Here is a 27,398-nt window from a genome sequence, read left to right on the forward strand (position 1 = left end):
AAGCCACACGCAGAGGGGCATTGTCTCAGATTTATCAACATGCCTGAAACCAAACTGACCTGCCCATAGAAACCATTCAAACAAGCTCTTGTAAAATAAAGGCTTAGCTGTGATTGGTTGCTGTGGGTAAAACCAGACAGTTTTGGTATTAGGCATATCGATAAATCTCGGCCATCTTACAATTGTCCAGCCTGAGGCCTGCGGTGGGGGAAGGTCATTTTTCTAATATTACAATAAAGACAAGAAATACAGCATTTAGTGAAATCGTGATTTATCCAGACTGAATATTATAAAAGCATTCACATTAATTATATGGATAAAAAAGAGGCATAACACAGAGCCAGGACTCCTCTACTCCTAATGGAACTGATGAAGGACAAGGCACATCAGCTTGACTCCTGCAGAAAGGATCAGTCGGCCTTTGAGACTGAAACGCTGTGTATAAAAAAGTCACAACTCTGACGGCCATATTTAAAGGAGTAATCCAGCGAAAATATTTTTCTTTCAAATAAACTGGTTTCCATACTTATCAGCTGTTGTATGTCCTGCAGGAAATGTTTTCTTTTCAGTTTGACACAGCGCCCTCTGCTGACATCTCTGTTCGAGACAGGAACTGTCCAGAGCAGCAGCAAATCCACGTAGAAAACCTCTCCTGCTCTGGAAAGTTCCTGTCTCGAACAGAGGTGGCAGCAAAGAGCACCGTATAAGATTGGAAAAAAAATTCCTGCAGGACATACAGCAGCTGGTATAGCAAGCCTGGAGATTTTTAAATAGAAGTAAATTACAAATCTATATAACTTTCTGAAACCAGTTGATTTGAAAGAAAGATTTTAGCTGGACAACCCCTTAAAAGGGGGTTTGGGAAACGACTACATTCTCCAGGAAAAAGCACCACCCTTGTCTATTGGTGGTGTGGGGTATCACAGCTCCTTTACTTGAATAAGCAATGCTTGACACAACCCATGAGGCAACACTGGTTTCTGGGGAAAATGGCCATATTTTAAGTTTCAGAAAAGCCCTTTACGCCAAAAAGAGCAGTCAGTCCACTGGTCTCATAAGTTAGAACCTTTGATATGTATCACATGTTTAGTATTTTTTTATATAAAATTTATTCTGATCTACATAATTCACAGTATGTATGATTAAATGGGTTGTCCCACAAAATCAGGTTATGCCAGATCCTCAGTATATGGCAAAACTAAAGGCGATGGCTCTGATCGATGAAGACTGAATGAATCGGCAATGCTTGTGACTGTCCCTCCATTTATTTTCTAGGAGAGCCTCTGGAAACAGCCAAGTGCTATAGTCAACTATTTTTGCTGGCTAATAAAGAGAACTAATGGAGTGTCACGCTGAATGCATGACCACTGCTCCCTTCTCATGGGACACTAAGGGACCTGTTCACATAATTGGGGGGTGTCCCAGCGGCCAGACCCCCACCCTGGCGATCAGTTACTTCTGCCTATGCTGAGAAATGGCCATGACTTGGCTTCTTGGGACGACGCCTTTAATGGCTGCAGTGATTAAACTATTAATGTAAGGCATTCTTCAAGGCTTCTTTGGACCTACATTTAGGTCCTTTGAGGTACAAAAATACCATGAAACCCATACGGTATCTGTACAGGTGCTTCGGCTCTGGCAATCTCAGTAAAATCTTTGGCGTCCAAGATTAGAAGGAAGATATTTTTATTCTGAAAGAAAAAAGACTGAATTGTATTAAGCGATTCCCGCTTTTAACATCACAAACACACGACCATCCAAAGTGTACACTAAAACTAGGAGATCAGTAAGATCAGTGCCCATACAATAATTTTAGCCTACAATTTCAAAATTCCTATGTGTTATAAATGAGCAAAACTGCATGGAACTGAATGAGCATTGGAAGCTCCAACTTGTTCGTTTTCAATGGAGGAATGGGTAGGTACTTGGTAATCTGTAGCAGTGCCATAGAGAATAAGGAGAGCAGCGGTGCACATGCCACCCACCGTTCCAATCAAGACAGACAAGTCGGGGTCCCATTCCTGTGGATAAGGCATAAGTTAAGTTTAAATATTGATGGCTCTTCCTTAAAATAGACCACCAATGTCTGATAAATGGGAGGGTCAAATCCTTAAAAAAATTCAATAGGAAGGAGCTGCAGTACCAGGCAAAGTGGGAACCCAGCCTGAATTCAGCTTACATGTTTACTTTTATGGCCACAATTATAACAACTTGTTTTGGTCTGTTTATAGCCCAAATAAACAGCTGTATCCCCTGGCAAGGGGGTGCAAAAGTCTAGTTAGTGTAAAAAAAAAAAGGATAAAAAAAAGGTTGTAAACACATCTTCTACACTCTTGTTTGCCTTTGTATTTCCGGTTGTTAGACCATGTGACAAAGAGTTCATACTGAATTCAGGCTTTATACCCAAAGTATACAGGTCAGCATACCAGTATTATTACTAGGCCACAGCGGGCCTATTGACTTTTGGATGTTCTATTTTTTTTTTTTTTTCTGCAAGCTTAATCCGCTGCATATATTTTGGGAAGGGGACAAGCAGAGTCAACAATGGGCTACTTTTGGTCCATTAAAGACAATGGGGGAGCTTTATTAAACTGGTGTAAAGTAGAGTTGTCTTAGTTGCCCCTAGAAACCAATCAGATTCCACCGTTCACTCCTAACAGATTCTTTGAAAAATTAAAGGTGGGATCTGATTGGTTTCTAAGAGCAACTAAAACAATTCTACTTTACACCAGTTTGATAAATCTCCTCCAATGTGGCTGCTACATATGAGCTGTATTAAACTAAGATGTATGTGACTTCTTAGGTGTCATACTGAGGTCAGATTCGACGGGAGCGCAAAGGTAGTGTAACACTTTTATCAAGAGGAATATGAAGGCCACCAAGCAGCTAAAGTGGGCTACAAATTTTACCTTCTGCTCTGTTAAGCCCATAGTCAAAGCCTTTTTGTATAATAATACAGCTTATCACCCACAAGGCTTGCATTTTATATGGTAATGTCCATTTGACAACTTATATCAGGCCATATAATGCCCAGTCATGCACTTTTAGGCTGGGTTCACACTACGTATATTTCAGTCAGTATTGTGGTCCTCATATTGCAACCAAAACCTGGAGTGGATTAAAAACACAGAAAAGATCTGTTCACACAATGTTGAAATTGAGTGGATGGCTGCCATATAACAGTAAATAACGGCCATTATTTCAATATAACAGCTGTTGTTTTAAAATAACAGCAAATATTTGCCATTAAATGGCGCCCATCCACTCAATTTCAACATTGTGTGAACAGAGCCTTTCTGTGTTTTCAATCCACTCCTGGTTTTGGTTCCAATATGAGGACCACAATACTGACTGAAGTATAAATAGTGTGAACCCAGCTTTAATGAGACTTATAAATCAGAGAGTATCCTGGCCCCATACCTGATGAGGGGTAAGAACAGCTGAAAGAATGACGCCATCATCTTCCTCAACAGAATTTGGATAAGGCACAAATATCGGCTCCGAGGGATAATACCCATCCTCCTTCCACACCTACAATAGTCAATATTCAAAAGGTTTATTAAGTGCTTGACTATAATGTATGAGTGACTGTAAGACTGATGGTGACACCACATTATTTTTGCGGTTACTGATAAACAGCAGAACAGTTATTTGGTCTTTGTAATTGCTGGAAAACTGTCTTAACCAAATATCAAAAGGGACATAAGAATAAAATAAGGAGGAATGCAATATAATATCTGGCAACACAAAGGCTATTCAATTCCCAATTTATTTCTATATTTGTTAGTTTGCCAAAGTTGACTCCTTATCCAATAAAAATACCAAACTTGGCCACTAGCCATGACTTTTCTCTGCAATAAGCTGTCCACAGCCTGTTAGGAGAAATTGATCTCTAGTAACACATAGATCAGGACAGAACACAGGAAGTGGTGGCAGGGCTTAGCAATGGTGGCTGAGTTGTGCATCTGCAAGCTGAAGATGATCCACACAGTGCATGAAAGGTAAATCAAGGGTTCTTATCATCTATTATCACCGATAAAGCTATGGAAGCTGTCTGTTGTGCCATATGATATACTGCTTTTTGACTTTGGCTTCTCAGCAGAAGTATAGTATAGTGCAACCTCTTTGGTGCCGTTCTGCTGCTGTTTCTTTCATTTTTGCTCACACAGCACCTTACAAAGCCAGTGCATCAGTAACCCATTCTTCCCCACATGCCATCTCTAGTACTGTACTGTAAATTACCCCCCAGCACAGATCCTGCCTGTTCAGTCCAGCCATGTCATGGCATTGCAGTAATGCGTAGGTGCTGTGCTGTGATTGGCCAAAAAAGAAATAGGAGGCAGACCAGCTCTGGTCCCACCCCCCTAAACAGGAGGGAATGAGAATTAGAAGGGGCCCACTAACAGCAGTTAAGCACTAAAATCAGCTAGTCACCACTCTGAAGGGTTGATCTAACAAAAGCAAGCAGGCTTTTTAAATCCTTTAAAACAACAGGTACAATTTAAAGGGTTTGTCTCAACAGAACATAGTTTCATGGTCCATAAACGGCTGTGTTGTACAGTCAACTTATTTTTACCTTTGCTTTCTTAGTCTCCACATTGACTTTAATTAAAGAATCCCCAACAAAGTGCTGGAAGCCACAGCCGTAGAAGAAATTGTATTTTTTTGTGTTATAATTGGCATAATTTATTTGTGGGAATTCTAATCCACAGGAGTCCAGCGTGTGGTCATGGAGGTTTTCGTGAGTGCAGAATATCTGAAATAAAGCACAATAATTTACAATATGTGCATTGTGCAATCTTAAAAATGACAGCATCAATGTGAATTCACACCAATACTTCTATTACATTTCCAGAATGCCAAAAAAAGACATTGGATTCCAGCAGGAGGAAGAAATGTATCACTTCTGTTCAGACCCAATCTCGTCTTATTTTTGTTAACAGTAAATATTTATATTTATTCTGATTTATTAGCTGTGCAAGTAAAAAAAATATATATATTTTTTTAAACATACATTTTTTATTTTACTGCTCTGTAATCTATTAATATCAATCAAAATTAACATCAATCATTTAACAATGCTAGTAAACAAGTCTCAATGTAAACTGATGAGTTACCTACCTTCCCGTCACCTTTCTTTGTAGCTGTGGCAGTCGAGTAGTTTAAAGGCTGGGAGGTCACATCACCTTGGACTCTGCTATCCAGGGGGAGAACAAATCTACGAGGGTAGGCCTTGGCCACTTTTTTGAAGATCTACAAGGCAGAAAAACGTCATACTAAAGACAGTTCCGCTCACAAACTAATAATAGCTGTACATCAGAAGTTAGTGTGATAGCTAAAGCCAACCAATGGAAGAGCAGCCATATACAGTATATGGCTAGATTCACACTGGATATATTTGCAGTGGATTTTCGCTGTAAATTTGCAGCGAAATCCGCTGCGGATACTTGCCCATTCACTTCAGCCCCCGAAGTAAGCAGAAGCTGGGACCCAGTACAGTATGTTTCCAGGCCGAGGGGGTTAATGGCACTAAATTTGACATACTTGCAGCAGGATGACAATACAGCTGGAAGTATGTCAGCCCACTGAAGTGAATGAGCAAGTATCGGCAGTGGATTCTGTTAAACTGGCTCAGTTGCCCCTAGCAACCAATCAGATTCCACCTATCATTTTCCAAAGAGTCTGTGAGGAATGAAAAGTGGAATTCGATTGGTTGCTAGCGGCAACTGAGCCAGTTTCACTTTACACCATGTTTGATACATATCCCCCATTGTGCATAATAACCTTTACCATCCCTTAAAGGAGAAGTCCCAACAACTGTAAAAACGGAAGGCAGGTGGGAGTGGGTGAGAAAATAAAAAACAAGTGAACTCACCCATCCCCATGCTTTTGTAGCGGCGCTACATCAGCCGGGGTCCTGCAGCTGTTCTAGCTGCAACGTTACAACCGCGGCTGAAGGACTGCCCACCCAGCCAATCAGTGAATGGGACAGACACCGCCTCAGTCACTGACTGGCTCAGCGGGCAATCACTCATGTGACATACCTGGTTTCCTGCAGAAGATAACAGCCAGCAGCAATGAATGGGACCCAAGAGCGGCGCAACGGAGGCACGGGGACAGGTAAGTTCATTTGTTTGTTTTTTTCTCACCTACTGCCGCCTGCTGTTTTTTTACCATTGTTTGGACTTCCTCTTTAATTTTAACTCCAGGTGCAGAGATAAAACAAAAAATCTAAAAGGTATTACCTAGATTTTTTTTACACAGAATTGCTGATGCAAAGGTAAAAATAGTATTAATGCATCAAAGGCTCATTTCAGACATTTTATATGTTAAAGTAAAAATAAACCCTGCAAACTTCAAGTGTCACTGTTGTTTAATTTTTTTTCCAGAAATCAATAGTATGGGTGATTTTATTAAACTTTGTAATTGGGTTTATTAGCCGAAAAATGCATTTTTATCATGAAAAAGCAGTTTAAAGCTCTCCCCCTGTCTTCATGGTTGTCTATGGAGAGGGGAGGGGTGGGGGGACATAAGGCACCAAAACAGCACAACAAAGTTAATTTACAGCTACATCACCGGGCTCTCCACTATGACCTCTGAATACAGGCTTTCACACAGCTCCCACTGTGTAATCCTTTATTTTCAGCTCTATGCAGACTAATCTCCCTCCTCCCCCTCCCCTCTCCATAGGTTACACAGGGAACGTCTGATGTAAAAGAGTAGAGATTTCCTGATAATGAGCAGTGAATGAGAGAGAGAGGAGGGGGGGACCTGGGGAACGTCTTTTTGAATGCAGATAATGGCATATTTGCCTAATAAACCCAATTACAAAGTTTCTTAAAATCGCCTGGACTATTGATTTTTGCAACAACAACAAAAAAAACGACAATGACACTTTCAGAAATGTATCCAAAATGATTCTCATTTTTACAGCCTACTCTGTCTTTACCTCATTCAGATCATCTCCTGATTTGCGCAGATTCTCGAGCTGGAATATTTCCACAGCTCCCCCATCATCCTGACAACAGAGGTCAAGAACAATGCAGCCCTGGTCCTCAAAGGCATTAATCTGATGAAACGTTGCAAAAGCCTTGGTGTGAAACGTGGCAGAATGTTTCTAAACAAAATATAAAAAAATGTATATAAGTTGCTGTTATAACTATCAGTTACCAGGAAGGTCAATTAAGATTAAAAAACAATTAAATGAAAACAAAGTCAAATTCCTCTGCTGGAGTATTACAAGTATCAAATGTAAACCTCTACTGTGGCTGGTGCAGATCTGTAAATATGGTGATGTGGATGAGCCTTACCCCTCTTCCATTGCTTCTCCACACATCACTAAATTACACTAAAGTATACAATGATGCAAAATGTCTGTGCATTACATGAACAGACTTTTGGTTTCAGTGAGCACCATGTAATGCTTTGTATGCCCTGTGGTGGCGCTGTAGGTAAGTTAAAGGAGTTGTTCTATCTGCCGAAAATTCAACTCAGCATCACTGTGCCCCATCAGCGGATGCTGAATCAGCTCGGCAACGCTGTGTCTCCCACTGAGGTTACACATGTCTCCAGGGACAATTGAAGGCCTGGAGATGTGTGCAAGCTCAGTGGAAGGGGGATTAAATTATATCAAACATCAAAAGACAGCAACTTTGTTAATCAAAGCACTTGTAAAATTAGTTTTTTTTTTGAGTTCCCTATCACCTAACAAAAGTTTAGGTGATGAGAATACCCCTTTAAATTCCAGGTTCCCCAGCATACTACATCTGTTTGTCAGGGGTCCCGACAGCAGCATCCTATTGTCAGCTTAGAAAATCTTTGTATACCCTACTGTAAAGGCTCTGGGGTAGACTGTACCTTTCCTGTGTGCTTATTAATAACATGGAATACAGTATTCTGTTCAGGTTCCCAGCTCATGCTTCCTGAAAAAGCCTTTCCTCGTATTTGACTGAACAATAACTTCACAATGTTCAGCTTCAGAGGCTGCTCCACAAACACCACATAATTCTCACTCATGCCTATGAAAAAGAAGGAAAGTTTATGGGTCACATTTATGATATTTATACTACAGCCGTTAGATTTTTTTCTTTCAAGTTAAAAAAAACAATGTTATAACCCAAGTTACCGTATTTTCCAGTGTATAAGACGACTTTTTAACACCGAAAATTCCTCTTAGAAGTCGGGGGTCGCCTTATACGCTGAAAAAAACTGTATTTTTGTCAGGACTGTATCTTTGCGGAGCATTATGCGCCCCTCGGCTCGTGCTGTGCGGCTGAGAAGGTGCTGATTTTCTTGCATTCTGTTTCTGTGTTTTGTTTTGTAGTGTGTGAACACTGATTATTTGCTCACCTTGAGAGACACACCCGACTTCACCTGCTGAGTTCTGTCTGGCCATGTCTGGGTTAATCTGTGTTTTGGTTCTGCTGTGACTGACAGGTCTTCCTGCCAGTGATCTGTTTTGTTCTCAGGTGTCTGTGCTTGGAGATCAGGGGGATGGTCCAATGATGATCTGGATCAGAACCCTGGCCTCCTATATAACTTCCTCAGTCTGGGATATCATTGCTGGTTATTGAGTTCTGCTATTATCTGTCGTTTCTCAGACCCTTCTGCCTTGTGTTCTGACCTTCCTTGCTAGCCGCCTGCCCCTGACCATATTGCTTGTTTTTTGACTCTGCTTATTGGATTGTGATTTTGTACTTTTGCTTCCCGATTGTTGTGACCCGGACTGTCGACTATTCTTCATTGTGTTTTGTCTGTCTGTCTTGTCTTTGTGTCCCACCTAGCCAGTGCAGGGACTGCTGCCCAGTTGCTCGCCGCCATCTTAGGGCGGATTGTGGCAAGTAGTTAGAGGACAGTGGGCGGGGCTGAGCTTAGGGCTCACTGTGTTGTTTTGTCCTGTCCTGCTGTCCGGTTCCTAACAATTTTGAAAAAATACTTGAGTGTATTGTGGTCTTTAAAACATATAACAAGACAAGGGGAAGGCTACACTTTGTTATCCTAGTCGACTTTAGTAAAACGAACAATCTGCATCACTTTAGGTGTGTGCTTAGATCCCTCTAGTAACAGGGGAATGTTCAGAGTATTGTATTTGCTAAACCACTTCAGCCAGCTGCACAACACTGCCCTCTAGAGTATATTAACATGTATTGCCCATTAAAAGAATATGTTTCCTCACTCTCTTTACGCTACTCTGACCCATAGTCTAGCCCTCAGACTCTTGTGCCCATCTTTCTCTCCCTTCTCCGTATGGACCATGCTGGCACCCTTCCTTCCCAATAATTATCTCATTTTTTATGTGAATGGACCCATTTTATAGTTAAATACGACATGGAGTATTTTACTTTTCTCCCTTTTCTGAGTGTTAGCACGCCTCCTGGTAAGACCCATGTGACCCCAATTAGCAGAAAGCACCTGTGCACACATGGCAAGTACCTCCTATTTTTCCCATTCTACCTGCATGAGCAATGGTGAGTAGTAAGACCTTGTTCACACTTCTGCTGCTTGGTGGCAGCTTTCTCCGCCGGTACATGATGCAATATGGTTTGATCAAATTATATACCAACATCCTGGCGTTGGTTTTTAAATGTGGCCGAGAGGCATTATTGTCAACCATGGAAGTGAGGTGCAGCAGCTCCTTTCTCTCTCCATGTCCCATTTTATAGTTATGTACTTACTATGTAGCCATATACACATTATAAAGTCAATCTCGTACATTTCTTTCTTCACCAGCTACTGTATCGATCCGGTTGGTGCCTTTTGCTTTGTCCAATGTTGTTCTGCCTAACTGATACTGTTTACATATTGATATTTTGATTAGAGATGAGCGAACCGGGTTCGGGTTCGAGTCCATCCGAACCCGAACTTTCGGTATTTGATTAGCTGGGGCTGCTGAACTTGGATAAAGCTCTAAGGTTGTCTGGAAAACATGGATACAGCCAATGACTATATCCATGTTTTCCACATAGCCTTAGGGCTTTATCCAACTTCAGCAGCCACCGCTAATCAAATGCCGAAAGTTCGGGTTCGGATGGACTTGAGCATGCTCGAGGTCCGCTCATCTCTAGTTTTGATATATCCCGACCTATCGGGGCATGTTTCCCCTAACCCCCTACCTTTTTGCCTTCTGTACTCCTTATTTTATACTTTAATAAAACTTTTGAATAAGAAAAAAAAAGGATTCTTCATTGCTTTTAGCTGATATTTTTGTCCACAAGTGCCATTGCCAGCCTTCTCACCAGGCAAACCTGTGAACAATTGTATATCATACACTTCCATAAGCCTGTATGTGTAAAGAGAGAGAAAACAATACCACACAGAAATATATCTCTCTCTTACACCCAGTTCACACGAAGCAAATGCGATGGAATTCCACGGCAGACTTCACAAAATAATTGTGAAGAGGAGTCCCAAGTGCCACTTTTTGGATTATATTCAGGCACAGACACATTAGTACATCTGGGTCAATGGATCTATGTGTAGTGCTATTTTCCTTTCTCTTTACATATACTCCTAGAAGTGCATGAAGGAACAATATGAAGCACAAATAATAAATACGGATAAAAGATCCCACAGCACTGTGTACTAGTGAGATCCCTGGAGCTGTGTGTGAGGGACTACATTCTATGCAGGTCATAAAAGGGAGACTGGAGAAGTAATCTGCGATAACTTGGAACTTACTAAGGGTCAAACTGCAGTGTTTTCCTGAAACATACAGCTACCACCTGGTCACGAGTGAGAAGCCTCCATTACATCACAACATAAATAACGTCACATATCTATTTAACCTTATCCTTTTGCAGTGCTCTCTTTCACATTCTAGTACTGTACATGGGTAATGTATGATGGTCTGACTCACCAAAGCTGTGATAGTAGGCCGGCTTCATTTTCTCCTCCGGTTCGATAGAACAAACAACTTGCGCCCCTTCCAGAGTCTCCCCTTCGCTGGACTTCTGAGGGGGAACCCGAATAATGTTGTAACATGTTCCTGTAAGGAATCAAATATATAACTAAAGGGACTCTTCAGGCAAAAAGACATGAGAAAATAAGGAAATATATAAGATTTTGCCCTTATATTGATTGCTTTATTTGTCTATTATGATAAGTATGTTTACCCAGGCAGGTTTATATCCAGTTACTGTAGATTTACCTACCTCTTCTGCTGGGAGTTTGTATCAGGCTTCTACTACTCTTTCAGCAAAATAACAGTAAAAGAGATACAAAGCGCTTTGTTTGATCAGAAAGCCCAGTTTTCCAGGACTGGATCCAGCTTTTTCCAACACCCGGGGTGGAACGGCAGGAAGCGAAACAGAGATGAAAGGCGGGAGGCTGATAAGCTGCTTCCTGATCAACCGAAGCGATTTACTTGATTTAAACGGGCGATTCACTCATTTCTAGTTATAAGACATACAATGAACACCAGAAATGGGAGAAAAAAAACTGGTTCCAATTCCAAGAAACAAAGAAAAACATTAAAAAACTGAACTTTTTGGCAATGTTCTATACCATAGATATACACCTTCTAACACCCTTCCTCGATCCTTCCTTATTCAGTAAAGCCATGCTGCAAACAAGCCGTACAGGGTTGCCATCTATCCTCACTAAGGCTTCTATTCACAGCGGCTGCATAGATAATATTCATTGCTTACCCTGCTTTCCATATGAATTTCCCATATTGTACACTGTCCCATCAGGGTCATAATGCGGGTGAGCTGTGGCACCATTCACGGCAATAAACTTGCTCCAGTCAACCTGTATGCAGTGACAAAGTAGAAGTATATAGTAAGGCTGGGGTCACACATTCAGTTTTTGGAAAAATATCACTGGAGCTCTTGATGCAGTTTTGTGTGCAATAGTCAGGAGAGAATCCAGCAAGAAGGAGAAATATGTCCTATTCCTTTAGAATCTACTCCTGCTTTTGGCTCAAAAAACTGCTTAAAAAACTGAAATCTACGAATTACCCAATCAAATAGTTACATGAATTAAACGGAATCTGTCAGCACCTGGGCTGGTCCCGAGGTGCTGACAGTGTAGTGAAGGTGTGTGTCCATAATCGTGTGTGGCACCTTTCTTGTAGTCAACCGTGGCATACTTTTTTCATAATCTTGTCCGTAACTTGCGATCCAAGTGTCAAAGAGGAATATTAATGAGGCGTTCGTGCCACACTTCGGCACGCCTTACCACGCCTCCTTCTCCTTCTTTTCCTTGCATATTGATTCAGGCCTGGCCTCCTGTGTCCCGGTGACGTAATCTTCAGGATAGGGCTGGGCGATAATTGCCTTAATCAATATCGCGGTTTATCGTACATGTCGTCGCGGTAACGATAAATTGAACGATACTTATGACACGCCCCTTTTAAAAGCCACACCCCTTTGAAAACCCTATTTTACGATGGTAATACAAACATAAATTTATTTCATATAACAATGTGCAGCAAACTTCACAAGTAATACACAACATTTTGGTGTCTCCTACGCCATTTTCAAGTGGCACTTGAAAATGGCATAGGGGATGCCAAAATGTCATATATTACTTGTGAAGTTTGCTGCACATTGTTATATGGAATAAATTCATGTTTTCACGTTTGTATTACCATCAGAGTGCTGCAGATTTTTTTACTAGCTGACTTGGTCCAAGGTCTAGGATTCATCTGCTGGCACCCACAGTTCGTTTAGTGTGCTGCCTATATTGTTTGCTATATCTATCTATCTAAAAAGATGAACCGGGAACACGGGAACCGGCCGGTGCTCAAGCACTGGAGGCCGGCCCGCCCGCCCGCCCCCAGTCGGAGGGAATTCCCTCCCCTGTATGACGCAGCTTTGTTCATTCTAAGGTAGCCGTGTCATACAGGGGAGGGAATTCCCTCCCACTGGGGGCGGGCGGGCCGGCCTCCAGTGCTTGAGCACTGGCTGGTTCCCGTGCATAGAACGGCGCCGTGCACGGGGCCTTGGTCCGAAAAACGGACCGCGGCACCGGCTTCCCCGTGCCGGCGCCGTTCGATAGGTGGGTTCAGGTTAAAGAGGATGTACCAGATGGGGTGCCCGGTGGAAAGGTGAGAGCTGAACAGCTGATCCTCCGATTCACCTCCCGATCCCAGCCAAGGCGCACATATGCAAGGAAAGGAGATGTGACAGGCTGCGCACAGGCGTGCTGTGTGCTCAGCGCTGTTGCTGCCGGGCGGCTCACTCACTTCTAGCTTCTCTCGAAGCTGCACGGGGTGCCCTCCCCCCCCCCCCCGCACATACAGTGGATTCCTGTGCGGAAGAGAGTGCGGTGCCCAGTGGAGCGAGGATGTGCCGGCCTATACCTGACCCCCTGCTGCCACTGTATGTGGGGGGGAGGGCACACCATGCAGCTAACAGTGTCCTGGACCGAGCATTATTCCCCCCTGACAGCAGAATAGTTGGCCGCAGGGCCACCATCAGGGCAGTATTGGCGGTACAGCTGTCAGGGGCCCGGGCTAAAACTAGCATCCAGGGGGCCCGGCAGTCCAGCCTACCTGTGTGTAAGCTCTTGACAGCTGTACCGCACAGGCAGGAAGACACAGGGCCTCCTCCTCACTCTCCCAGGGCCCCCTCCTCTTCCTCACTCCCCCGGGCCCCTCCCCCGCCCCACACAACCTTCTCTGGCAGCTTTCTCCTGTGCTGCGATGTCGGAGGAGAAGGAGGGGCCCGGAGCCGCTGTGTGAGGACCAGGAGGAAAACAGGAAGCACATGGGTCCTGGAGCTTCCCAGCAAGTAAGTGTAGATGTGTGTGTAATCATGTGTGCTGGGGGGGATGATGTGTGCATGTGTGCTGGGGGGGATGTGTGCATGTGTGCTGGGGGGATGATGTGTGCATGTGTGCTGGGGGGATGATGTGTGCATGTGTGCTGGGGGGGATGATGTGTGCATGTGTGCTGGGGGGATGATGTGTGCATGTGTGCTGGGGGGATGATGTGTGCATGTGTGCTGGGGGGGATAATGTGTGCATGTGTGCTGGGGGAATGATGTGTATTGGGGGGGATGATGTGTGCTGGGGGGATGATGTGTGCTGGGGGGGATGATGTGTGCATGTGTGCTGGGGGGGATGATGTGTGTATGTGTGCTGGGGGGGATGATGTGTGCATGTGTGCTGGGGGGGATGATGTGTGCATGTGTGCTGGGGGGATGATGTGTGCTGGGGGGATGATGTGTGCTGGGGGGGATGATGTGTGCATGTGTGCTGGGGGGGATGATGTGTGCTGGGGGGGATGATGTGTGCTGGGGGGATGCAATCCCTGATCCCTGCACCCTGTCAGCCCCAACCTCCTTGCACTCTGTCAGCGCTCTGTTTGCCCCCCCATCCCTGATCCCTGCACCCTGTCTGCTCCCACATCCCTGATCCCTGCACCCTGTCTGCTCCCACATCCCTGATCCCTGCACCCTGTCTGCTCCCACATCCCTGATCCCTGCACCCTGTCTGCTCCCACATCCCTGATCCCTGCACCCTGTCTGCCCCCCCATCCCTGATCCCTGCACCCTGTCTGCTCCCACATCCCTGATCCCTGCACCCTGTCTGCTCCCACATCCCTGATCCCTGCACCCTGTCTGCCCCCCCATCCCTGATCCCTGCACCCTGTCTGCCCCCATATCCCTGATCCCTGCACCCTGTCTGCTCCCACATCCCTGATCCCTGCACCCTGTCTAACCCCCCATCCCTGATCCCTGCACCCTGTCTAACCCCCCATCCCTGATCCCTGCACCCTGTCTGCCCCCCCATCCCTGATCCCTGCACCGTCTGCCCCCACATCCCTGATCCCTGCACCCTGTCTGCTCCCACATCCCTGATCCCTGCACCCTGTCTGCTCCCACATCCCTGCACCCTGTCTACCCCCCATCCCTGATCCCTGCACCCTGTCTAACCCCCCATCCCTGATCCCTGCACCCTGTCTAACCCCCCATCCCTGATCCCTGCACCCTGTCTGCCCCCAGATCCCAGCAGTATTATTTGGTACCAATGCGTAGAAATATTTTGTGGCCATATGTAGGGGGCTTGTGCTCCTGATCTTTTAAGACCCCAGCAACACTTCTCTCAGACCACCTTCTTTATTTAACTATGACTGTGTAGTGGTTTAATGTCTAAGCACTTGGGGCCCCACTTTTAAATTGTGCCCAGGGCCACATTTGACCTAAAACCGGCCCTGGCCCTTGGGTTCCATAGTTTTTATTTTAATTAATAGTGCACGGAAGTTGGCTGGCGTGGGATGTATCCAAAGAGACCCAGCTTTCCAGAATTATCCCAAAGCCACCCAGTTACTTCAAAGACATCAGTCAAAAATACGTCCCATGTTTTTTTGTTAATGGGGGGCCCAGACACTCCGGCTGTATGGGGCCCCGAAATTTCTGATGGCGGCCCTGGTTGGCCGGGCAGCGTAGGAGCAGGGACGCGAGGGAGATTAACTGAGGGGAGCAGAGCATGCAGCCACCAGGAGGGGGGGAATACCGCAGATACCGTCCTGGCAGAGTTGAGGTCGGTTAACCGACGCCAGTGACGGTATCTGTATTTTTACGGTATACTGCCCAGCCCTACTTCAGGGGTCTTGGATCTGCCGGTCTGCGCGCTCCTGAGGCAGGATTCACGTGTGCGCTAAAGTGCCAAGGAGCGGCGGCTGAAGCCAATGCCCTCAGCTAGTACCCTCAGTGCGCCTGCGCCGCTCCTCGGCACTACAGTGCACACATAAATCCGGCCTCAAGAGTGCGCAGACCGACAGATCCAGGGAGCATGCGCGAACTGGCAAGTCGGCACACGCGGCCCTTGTCAGCAACGGCGCATGCGCCTCTGAAGATTACGTCACCGGGACACTGGAGGCCAGGCCTGAATCAATATGCAAGGAAAAGGGGGAGGCGTGGTAAGGCGTGCCGAAGTGCGGCACGAACGCCTCATTAGGGTGCATTCACACCTACAGGATCCGCAGCAGAAGTGCAGCAGATCTGCAGCAGATTTGATGGTGCAGATCTGATGCTGTATTCAGTTATTTAAATAAAATCTGCTGCAGATTAGCTGCGGATCCGCAGCAGAAAATCAGCTGCGGATCCGGTAAGTGTGAACGTACCCCTAAATATTCCTCTTTGACACTTGGATCGCAAGTTACGGGCAAGATTGTGAAAAAAGTATGCCACGATTGGCTACAAGAAAGGTACCACACACATGGACACACACCTTCACTACACTGTCAGCGCCTCGGGACCAGCCCAGGTGCTGACAGATTCCTTTTAAATTAATGCTGAAAAAAAAACACCATGAAATATATGTGACAGTTTGTGTAAAATCTTATATAGACTGTGATGAGCAGTAAACTCAACATCCAAATGGAAAACTCAGCATCCTGCATAATGATAAAATAAAATGGGTCCAAAGACGGGCTACAAAAATGGTGGAGGGTGTCAGGCATAAAACATATCAGTAAAGACATAAGGATTTGAATCTGTATAGTCTGGAGGAAAGAAGGGAAAGGGGGGACATGATCAAAACATTTAAGTATGTTAAGGGACTAGATAAGGTTCAGGAGGGAAGTGTTTTAAGTAAAAAAAAAACTGAAGTCAAGAACAAGAGGAGACAGTGAGAGGTTTGTTGAGGGAAAGGTCAGAAGCAATGTGAGAAAATATTACTTTACTGAAAGAGTAGTAGATGCTTAATAAACATATATGGATACAGATATATCTATCCTTAGATAATAAGAAGGGGAATACGCAAAGGGCAGACTAGATGAACAAGGTGGTCTTTTAATGTTTCTATGCCTGACATGAGGGCTGTATGTGGACCCTGTACATATATAGATGCAGCACAGTTGGTGCATTAACACATCTAAATAACATACTCACTCTAAGGCCGCATTCACACGTTCCGTGTTCTACACGAAACATGGACTTGGAATGCATGTAATGGACTTTCCCCCCACCCGGGCAGCATCTATGATAAGAAGCTGGGAGCGAGGGAACTGTATTCATACGCACCGCACTGTAATGAATCAGCTGTCAATACAGCGCGGCGCATATCCATACAGTTCCTCCGCTCCCAGCATCTTATCACAGATGCTGCCCGTGCGTAGGGGGAGTTTGTTACATGCATTCCAAGTCCGTGTTCCGTGCAGAACACAAAACACGTGAATGCGGCCTGACCTGTAACTCTGCTACATACTCAGGACTCTACGTATACATACGCTTGTCGTTAAATCCTAAATAAACCTTTTAAGAATCATGTTTATTCATTACAGTATTTTATAAGGAGTTTCCATTAATTTACAATCATGCCATATAGTTATATTATGCCACAAGTGTATGACCAGAGGTGCAGAGCAAAGCGTAAAAACACAAGTCAGTTTTACCTAATACCCTTCACTTTAGAATGAGTGTGATGCAGCTGAATATTGTAGCCAGATTTGTAACTTACTTCTGTTAAAAAAAAAATCTCAAATCTTTCAGTACTTATCAGCTTCTGTATGTCCTGCTGGAAGTGGCTTATTCTCTCCAGTTTGGAAAGCAGGAGAGGTTTTTAATGGGGATTTGCTACTGCTCTGGACAGTTCCTGTCACGGACAGAGGTGGCAGTAGAAAGCACTGTGTCATACTGGAAAGAATACACCACTTCCTGCAGGACATACAGCAGCTGAAAAGTACTGAAAGACAAAAAAAGTTTGGTGAACAACCCCTTAAATGTTACAAGTCTAGGTTTGCACACAATAACATGGCTTTAAAAGATAAGGAAAATATTTTCAACTCATAACGGGCTACAATAAAGTCTATGGGAAAAGGTCAGTGTGTGTAAACAATACTTTTTTTTTACACTGTGAGCACAGACGGCTGCTTTTCCATAGACTTTTATGCGCTGCATTATTAGGTAGGAAAAACTGTCACACATTTTATTATTTCACTGAGCCTCCTTGTGTCCTGTCCCTGAGCGTTACCTTTTCTAGAGTGTCCAAGGTTTCAGGATCCACCTTACGCATAAAGTTGGTTTCAGTGCTGACATAATAGTCCCCTTTATACAGTACATAGTTCACACTGCAGTTATCTGTTGAAACTGATGGAAGAAAGAGATAAACGTTCCATTATACTGTATGCTGAACAACACAAAGTAACATAGGTTACAAGGCTGAAAACCACATGTGTCATATCAGGGACAGCCCAATATTCTGGAAAAGACAAGAGGGGATGTAAATCTCCAGAAGTATAAACATTACAGCTAAATGAGGAAAGAAGTTGCCAGAGCAGTAAATTATAATTTTTTTTATTATTAAGGCCAGTTCACACTAATCAATCAGCGCTGAATTTCAATGCTGATTCCTCACTGAAAATATAGTGCAGAGCCAAATTAAGAGTTCAATAGAATTTGCGCTCTGCAGTTCACACAGAGGCGGATCCACTTTCCATCAGAAGAACTGACATGACAATTCTTCTGGTGGATTCCCATTGAAATGAATTGAGCAGTGAGTTTCTGCTATGAAATTTTTAAGCGCGGATTCTGTGCAGAATGCTTACAGAAATTCAGCGCGGAACTAGAAAAAAAGAATGCGTTTTATTAAATAAAAATTTTATTTGCACGGAATTCCACCATAGGTCATTTCCGGCAGAACACTTTCCTCGTGGATTCCTTGCGGAATTCACGAGGAATTCGGTGAGAAAGCTTTCCACAAGGAATTCTGAGAGAACACTTTCCGCCGGGAACACTGATTTAGCGCTGATTGCTCAGTGTGAACTGGCCCTCATGGTAAAATCCTTAAACTACTCCCATCTGGGAACCTCCCATATCTCCCCTGACCTACCGTTATAGTGACAGCTCTTGCTGTTGTCTTCCAGGGGTCACCTAGACGAAATCCAAAGACCACAAGGAAACCTTGAAATCCTGGTTGGTAACCACTGTACAAAGGGCTGCATAATTCATGAGTTCTGTGGCCATGACACATCCTGTATTTTCCGACGTATAAGACAACTTTTTAACCCCCAAAAATCTTCTTAGAAGTCAGGAGTGGTCACCCCATACGGTGGGTGAGTTAAAAAATGGCCCCATATGGGGCGACCACTACAAAACTCTGCGTGCCTCCTGTCCCGTTCCTGGCGCAGGCAATGTGACGTACACTGACTGCACTGGGGATCCCCGAAGCTCATCCGAGCAGCCAAGCGTCTCATCGGAGAAGCTTGGCTTGCTGGGAGAGCTTTGGAAGAATGACAGAGGCAGCAGAAGTACCCAAAGCCTCTGTCATTCTTCTGAAGCTCTCCCGGCAGCCGAACGTCTCTGAGCTTCTGCGATGAGACTCTCGGCTGCTTGGAAAAGATTCAGGGATCCCCGGTGCAGTCAGTGTACGTCACACAGCCTGCGCCGGCAACAGGACAGGAGGCCGGAATCGGGCCCCAGGTGAGTTAACTGTTTTTGATTTTTTTTTTGTTTTTAATAGCTGCAGTTAACCCCTGCCTGAGAGCAGAAAGGCTGCGGTCAGGCAGGGGTTAACATTTTCCGGCGAAAATACGGTACAACTCTTGATCTTGGTTTCATATAATGTTTTTTGCAATGGAGGAAACATTTAAACTTACTGATTTTGAATTTGGACATAAATCGATCATACGCAGACTTGCAGGGGTCTGGCATCGCCAAGGTACCAAACTCTGACATGACAATGCGATTTGCACTCTTATTCTCGGTGTAAGAATCACTTTGAAGGAACTTGCTCATGTAGGTGACAGAACCGTTCTCAATCTTGAAGTTGTGCATCAGAGCCATTCCATCAAACCAATGATTGTATCTGAAACAGTTAAAAACATGGCCTACCAGAAAGGGAATAAGACAATGAATAGATACGTGTATATCAGGTCTCTAACTGTGTAAGCCTATGTTCATACAACGTAAGGTTCCTATTAATCACAGCCATTGTTGCCGATTTGCAACAACGGCCATGATTCAAAGGAAACCTATATTGTGCTGCCGTCTATGGAATCCCGGCCGGAGTGTATACACATAGGGGGAGATTTATTAATCATGGTGAAAAGTGAAACTGGCTCAGTTGCCCCTAGCAACCAGATTCCACTTTTCATTCCTCACAGAATCTTTGGAAAATAAAAGGTGGAATCTGATTGGTTTCTAGGGGCAACTGAGCCAGTTTCACTTTACACCATGTTTGATAAAGCTCCCTCATAGTATACACTCCGGCAGCTGCACAAGCCTGACAGGTCACACAATGGAGAGTGCGGCTCTCCATTGTGAATTAGGATGCAGGCGCACACGGATGAGCCCACATCCCAGTTTCAGCACATATGAAGATCATCCGGCCGGTACTGCATGGCCAGGTCACAGAACGGCCGGTGTCATATGAAACTGGCCTAAAGTCACACATGGGTGATGATAGAAGTCCGATACAGTTGTACCTGGATATCAGCATGTGCAGCAAACTCCAGGTATGAGTGTCAGTGTGTTCCATTGCACTCTCTACTGTCTGAACATTTTAATCTTTAGTAAACTAGTGCTTAGGAAATGTGGTGGGACCTCCATCAGAAAGTCCATTCGGCACCACAGAATGGAGCGGACAGCAATGGTCACTAACTGATTCACCCGAAAGACCCTATTGACTTCAGTCAGGTTTCAGTCTGATGTCCATTAATCTTGCAGGATTTGAGAGAACAGAAAATCTAGCTGCAGATGCCTTAAAAATAAGTAAGGGAGAAACTGGTTCACAAAGCATTTTTGCTGTTCGTTTAGCGTTTCCATTTTATGGAAGAAAGCGGATGCAAAAACGGAAGGTGAAAACGGATGCAGTTGTATGCCATCCATTGTATACCATTGACTTACACTATCAAGGTATATTCACACGGACGGGCTCGCAGCGAGATTCTCGCTGCGAGCCCGGCAGGTCCTGGCAGTTCCCATACACTACATACTTGTTGCGGTCTAAACGACCGCAGCGAGTATGTAATTATACCGCCCTTAACCCCTTCTGCTCCCCGGCTGTGTATATACTTTACCTGTCCTCGCTGCACGGGTCCGGCGTCCTGCTCTCCCGCCCGGCCAATCAGTGGCTGCGGCTGGGCAACACACTGATTGGCCGGACAGGAGAGCAGGACGCCGGACCCGTGCAGCAAGGACAGGTAAAGTATATACACAGCAGGGGAGCAGAAGGGGTTAAGGGCGGTATAATTACATACTCGCTGCGGTCGTTTAGACCGCAGCGAGTATGTAGTGTATGGGAACTGCCAGGACCTGCTGGGCTCGCAGCGAGAATCTCGCTGCGAGCCCGCCCGTGTGAATATACCCTTATAAGGCTGCGTTCACACTACGTATATTTCAGTCAGTATATGTATATTTCAGTCAGTATTGCAACCAAAACCAGGAGTGGATTGAAAACACAGAAAGGATCTGTATCACACAATGTTGAAATTGAGTGGATGGCCGCCATTTAATGGCAAATATTTGCTGTTATTTTAGAACAACGGCTGTTATATTGAAATAATGGCAGTTATTTACTGTTATATGGCGGCCATCCACTCAATTTCACCTTTGTGTGAACAGATCCTTTCTGTGTTTTTAATCAACTACTGGTTTTGGTTGCAATATGAGGACCACAATACTGACTGAAATACATGTAGTGTGAACCCAGCCTTTAAAAGAAAAACAGATTAAGGCTATGTTCACACAATGTGCTTTTTATGAAAAGAACGGCCTTTGCTTTCCATTTAAACAACGGGCGTTCTTTTCATACTGCAATGATTTGCATTGAAGTCGATGCAAACAACAGCCGATGTTTTACACAATGTATTAAACAATGATGCAATGTATTAAACAAGCACAGCGGAATCCGTTGGCGCTATACAAATAAATATTATTATTATTATAAACGGTAGTCGTTTGCTTATGGCTGTTAAAAAAATTTGCATGTCAATTATTTCCGGCCGTTCAATGCAATCTTTTTTTTAAAAAACGGCCGCTGTTTGATCCTCAAAACAAATCCTTGTTTTGAGGGACAAATAACCGTTGCTTATACGTTGTGTGAACATAGCCTGAAACTGATCTGTTTATTTTTTGTGCACATGTTTTTCTGTACATCTAAAAAAAAAAAAAAAAAGGGTACAAAACTGATGAACATGGATGTATTTGTGTTCATCCGTTTTGATTAGTTTTTCCATTGATTTCCATTTTATGCATAAAACGGACTGCAAAAATGCAGTGTGAACTCAGCCTAAGGCTATGTTCCTACACAGTATTTTTTGCTCAGTATTTTGCAACCAAAACCAGGAGTGGATTGAAAACACAGACAGGCTATGTTCACACACTGTTGACATTGAGTTGATGGCCGCCATTTAATAAGGGTAAATTATTGCCGTTACTTTAAAACAGCGGCCATTTTTTTTATTTATCATTAATTGACGGACATCCACTCAATTTCAACAGTGTGTGAACATAGCTTTACTGTGTTTTCAATCCACTCCCGGTTTGGTTGCAAAATACTGACCAATATACTGAGCAAAAATACTGTGTGGGAACATAGCCTAAGGGGGCCTTTACACAAAGAGATTTGTCTGACAGTTTTTGAAGCCAAAGCCAGGAACAGACTATAAACAGAGAACAGGTCATAAAGAAAAGACTGAGACTTCTCCTCTTTTCAAATCCATTCCTGGCTTTGGCTTTAAAAATCTGTCAGATATCTCTCTCAGTGTAAAGGCACCCCAAGGGTGAAACTGTAGAAGAAAAAGTGGGAAAAAGAATAAGGGTCAGACTGAGTGATCTGGATGCTGACCCGATAAAGAAAAGGTTGTGTACCTATGAGAAATTGCATCTTGTAAATGAGAATACATCCTTACTTGTCATTGCCAAACTCAAACCTCCCGGGCCCATTCCGCAGCAGACTACCCCTGATCCATGACGGGATGCTCCCTGTGACTTTGGTTGGTATGGACTGTGGAGTTTCTTGCACAGTCTGGAATAGAGGAGCAATACATTCTACTCCGGCCTGAGTGGAGAAGCTTGTCCTTTGGCAGAACTTCTTTATGACTGAAATAACAAGCAACATTTTATTACACTCTAAAATAATAAGTATTCTATTTTTCAGACAATAAGATGCATTTGTTACATGAAAAAAATAGAACACTGTGGCTCCTACTCAAGCCTGCATCCTCCTATAGCCTCTAATAGGGGGAGGCTGGGGCACCACAAACAAATAATATGCATAATAAGATGGCGGAAGAAGAGGCAGGAAGGAAATACACTCAGCAAGCGCAGATTTTAACATCTAGATCTTAAAGTGTCACTGTCATTTTTTTTTTTTTTTTTTTCTTGGCAGAAATCAATAGTCCAGGCGATTTTAAGAAACTTTGTAATTGGGTTTATTAGCCAAATATGCCATTATCTGCATTTAAAAAGCCTTTTCCCAGGCCCCCCCCCCCCCCTCCTTCCTCTTTTCCCTCCACTGCAAAAAATCTGGAAAAGATTGTGACTTGTTGCATCAGACACAACCCTGTCTCTTCTAGGGAGAGGGGAGGAGGAAGGAGAGAGTTAGCCGACAGCAGAAAGCAGATAACAGAGGAGCTGGGTGAACAATGTAATTAGAGGTCAGAGAGGTCCGTGCTGACTGTCAGAGGAGATAATGGGTGAGGTATTTGTAGATTAACTCTTTGTTGTCCTGTTTTGGTATTTTATTTAGCTCTCTCCACAGGAGAACAATGAAGACAGGGGGGAGAGCTTTAAACTGCTTTTTCATGATAAAAATGCATTTTTCGCCTAATAAACCCAATTACAAAGTTTCTTAAAATCGCCTGTACTATTGATTTCTGCAAAAAAAAAAAATCACGACAGTGACACTTTAAAGGGAACCTGTTATCAGCTTCATGCTGCCTGAACCACAGGAAACATTACACACTGAGAGGCTGCTACTTCTGTACAGTGATGGGAGAGATCTAGCAATGCAAGCTGTCAGGGTGCGGAGGAGCTGCCTGAGACTAGATGACTCATGCTGTCACATTGCAGGGTTAGGGCCCTATTCCACGGGCCGAGCAACAATGTAAACGAGCGCCGATCTGCTAGATCGGTGCACGTTTACTGGGCCTATTCTACGGCCCCGATGATCGTGAAACAACGGCTGCAAGGACATCGTTACCAATGTCCTTGAAGCCCTTGTTTCATACATTACCTGTCCGGGTGCAGGTCTCCTTCTCCCCAGGTCCCGTGCCGCAGCATCAGCTTCGGAGCGGGGCTGTCTGAACTGACAGACCGCTCAGCCAATCACTGGCCGCGGCGTTTCCGGACAGTGATTGGCTGGGCGGTCTGTAAGTTCAGACAGCCCCGCTCCGAAGCCGAAGCTGCTGCGCGGGACCAGGAGAAGCAGACCTGCGCCCGAACAGGTAATGTATGGTTCTGCTGAAATCGTCGTCGCCGTGCACCGCTATTCAACCGTAGCGATGCGCTGGTGGCAAAAAACGATTTTAGGTCCGAAACTAAATGAACGATCAGCCGACGACACGATCATCGGCTGATCGTTCTCTCTATTCCACCGAGCGAAAATTATCGCTCCTGTGGAATAGGGCCCTATATCATACACTGTTATCTTATACTGCTTGTGGTTCGGGCAGCACATAACAGGTTCCTTTGCAGGTGGTATCTGGGCAGTATTATTTCTTATTTTTATGCTCAGGGGGTTAAAAAAAACACACACACAGCGGGCATTATCTACGTGTGATCTGTGATTGGGGGATAGTGGTCTTTGCATAGAATAGGATTTTATTCACTAACAGCATGGTAGCAGGGTAATCTCAGTGGTCATGGTGTGGCGGTATTAGTAATTAGTATACTGGATTTGCCAGCAACTAACCCTCTGTAATCTACAGTAGCAGTATATAGCAGTTATACCCCAGCATGCAGCTATTCCTGCAGACTTCACCCACTAAAAGGGGTAGTCTGGCGGTCCACCTTTTTTAATATGTAGCTGCTGGTGCATATAATACAATATACATGTTATCCTTATCTGTCCGTGCTCCCTCGGTGTCCACCTTCGGTGTCGCTGACGTCCCCCCCTGACATTGCTGTCTGTTACTGCAGACCCGCAGCTATGGACCCGCAGCACTATGGATGTAAATCGGTAGATGAATGCATTAGCAAAGACCCATTCATTTGAACAGGTGCTCAGCCCCAAAACACCTACGGATGTGTGTATGGGGCCATTGAAATTAATGGGTCTGCATTGCAACGGACATGTGAAAGATTTCACTTAGTAGATTTAGAATTTTAACATAATAAAGAAAGAGATAACATGGCTAATACCTACCTTATTAATTCATTCAAGAACTGCATACAGTACAATGCACATACATTTACCGGGGAAGGGGGGGAGACAAACTCTCAGTGGAAAACGGGAACGACTATTGTTTTGTCGGTATCCACACACTTCATCTGGCTGACATATGAAATGCGTGGACACATACGAAACGAACGCCGCTGCGGTTTTCCTCCCTCACCCCCGGTATACAGTATGTACGTATGCACATTGTATGCAGTTTTTGAATAAATAAGAGAAAACAGGTGAGTGCCACGTTCTATATTGTGTCGGAATTGGCATCAGACTTCTGTGCAACGCGCTGAGCACCCTAATTTTGCGTGCTCAGAGATTTATCTGACAGATATTTGAAGCCAAAGCCAGGAACAGACTATAAACAGAGATCAGGTCATAAAGAAAAGACTGGGATCTCTCCTCTTCTCAAATCCATTCCTGGCTTTGGCTTCAAAAATCTGTCAGATAAATCTCTCCGTGTTAACGCACCATAAGTCGCAGACACGCATATGTACCTGCTGGGCCATAGAGGTTAGTCCACATCAGACAGTCATTAGCAGTGATGGATAGTCTTTGCTGTTGTGTAGATTTAGAATTTAGCAGTTGCAGCATAACACGTTGGATGTGTCATGGCTTCCCATGGATTCTTACCTGTCTTTTCCTGGCTCTTGGATAACAAATCTAGTTAGTTATTCTATATGAGAATCGGGGACCTGGGCAATTATGGTGGTCTGGGAGAGCTGGGTAACTATCTCTGTTGAACTGTGATGAAGGACAAATTAAACATGTACAACACCCAGGGTGCATCAGTAATATACTATGTTTATCTATTATTTAAAGTGTCACTGTTTTTTATTTATTTATTTATTTTTTTGCAAAAATCAATAGTCCAGGCAATTTTAAGAAACTTTGTAATTGTGTTTATTAGGCAAATATGCCATTATCTGCATTCTAAATTACTTTCCCCAGGTCCCCCCCTCTCTCATTCACTGCTCATTATAAGGTAATCTCGACTCTGACCCTGTGTAACCTATGGAGAGGGGAGGGGGGAGGGAGATTAGTCGGCAGCAGAGAGCAGAGAACAAAGAATTACACAGTTGGAGTTGTGTGAAAGCCGGTATTCAGAGATCAGACAGGTCAGTGCTGATTTCAGAGGAGATAGCCCGGTGATGTTGCTGTAAATTAACTTTTGTTGTCCTGTTTTGGTGCCTCATCTCCCTCAACCCCTCCCCTCTCCATAAGAGAACCATGAAGACGGGGGGGAGCTTCAAACCGTTTTTTCATTATAAAAATGCATTTTTCCGCAAATAAACCCAATTACAAAGTTTCCTAAAATCGCCTGTACTTAAAATTTTTAACTTAAAAATTTAAACAACAGCGACACTTTAAGTCTGTGGTCACCGTTGTGGTTCCTCAGTATCATCCGCTTTGCTAGGAGCCTGAAAGGAAGGTCTGTCTTGCTGTATATTGGGGGATATAGTACAATATAAATGAAGAAACGTGGAATTTAGCATTATGGGAAAACGTGTGTGGGGGGGCACCACCTCATTCCCACGTTTCGTGCATGGTCCATGAATACAGATAATGTGCTAAGGAACTCTGTTCTGTAGCATGGTGCCCATTATATATAGCAGCTTCTCTATACAAGGCTAATGCACAGCGGCTGTACTGTCACTATATATACATACATATATATATATATATATATATATATATATATATATATATATATATATATATATATATGTATATATTCACAGGTGATATATAGCTGCCTGGGGTCATGCTGAGCCTTGTAGTCCCACAGTTACATAAGCCTGCTCCATGCCGTTGTGTAATGAGGACCCGCACACATTGTTTACCAGCCCCGGAGGGAGGAGGCGGAGGGGGCGCAGTGCCAGGGCTGTACGGATCACTGCGCCACTTACCAGCCACCCGCAGCGCCCGACTACTACCCAGCAGCCGCATCTTCCTGCTGCCAGCTCTCCCCTATAGTCCGCGGTCACATCACAAATCCCGTCCTCTCATTGGCTGCCGCGGCTGTCACTTAATGTTTCTTTCTCTTCTGATTGGCGGCTGGAGTGGGCGGGGCTTTCCCGGACATTCTCTTACAAAAGTTTACAGTGTGGTCAGAAGGGCAG

At 44.3% G+C, this 27,398-nt stretch overlaps 1 protein-coding gene across 1 annotated transcript; it reads right to left on the reverse strand.

Moving 5' to 3' along the window:
- Positions 1–254: 254 nt before the first annotated feature.
- On the reverse strand, positions 255–27,269 carry LOC138769884 (carotenoid-cleaving dioxygenase, mitochondrial-like). Its single transcript, XM_069948609.1, has 12 exons — positions 27,186–27,269; positions 22,799–22,988; positions 19,544–19,752; positions 17,920–18,035; positions 11,646–11,748; positions 10,856–10,984; positions 7,858–8,018; positions 6,950–7,117; positions 5,122–5,253; positions 4,577–4,756; positions 3,421–3,531; positions 255–1,691 (listed from the first exon to the last, which is right to left on the reverse strand). Exons 1-12 carry the CDS (start codon positions 27,223–27,225, stop codon positions 1,572–1,574), a joined length of 1,659 nt encoding a protein of 552 aa, XP_069804710.1. The 5' UTR covers positions 27,226–27,269; the 3' UTR covers positions 255–1,571.
- Positions 27,270–27,398: the final 129 nt, after the last annotated feature.

The sequence above is a fragment of the Dendropsophus ebraccatus genome, chromosome 12 (genome assembly GCF_027789765.1).
Source record: "Dendropsophus ebraccatus isolate aDenEbr1 chromosome 12, aDenEbr1.pat, whole genome shotgun sequence".
NCBI lineage: Eukaryota > Metazoa > Chordata > Amphibia > Anura > Hylidae > Dendropsophus > Dendropsophus ebraccatus.

Excerpts from the sequence above, each read along its gene's own strand:
- LOC138769884 (XM_069948609.1), bottom strand. The coding sequence starts at position 27,225 with ATGCGGCTGCTGGGTAGTAGTCGGGCGCTGCGGGTGGCTG. Across the intron at positions 10,985-11,645 it reads AAATTCATATGGAAAGCAGG|GAACATGTTACAACATTATT; the intron begins GTAAGCAATGAA and ends GATTCCTTACAG. Across the intron at positions 7,118-7,857 it reads TTAATAAGCACACAGGAAAG|AAACATTCTGCCACGTTTCA; the intron begins GTACAGTCTACC and ends TATTTTGTTTAG.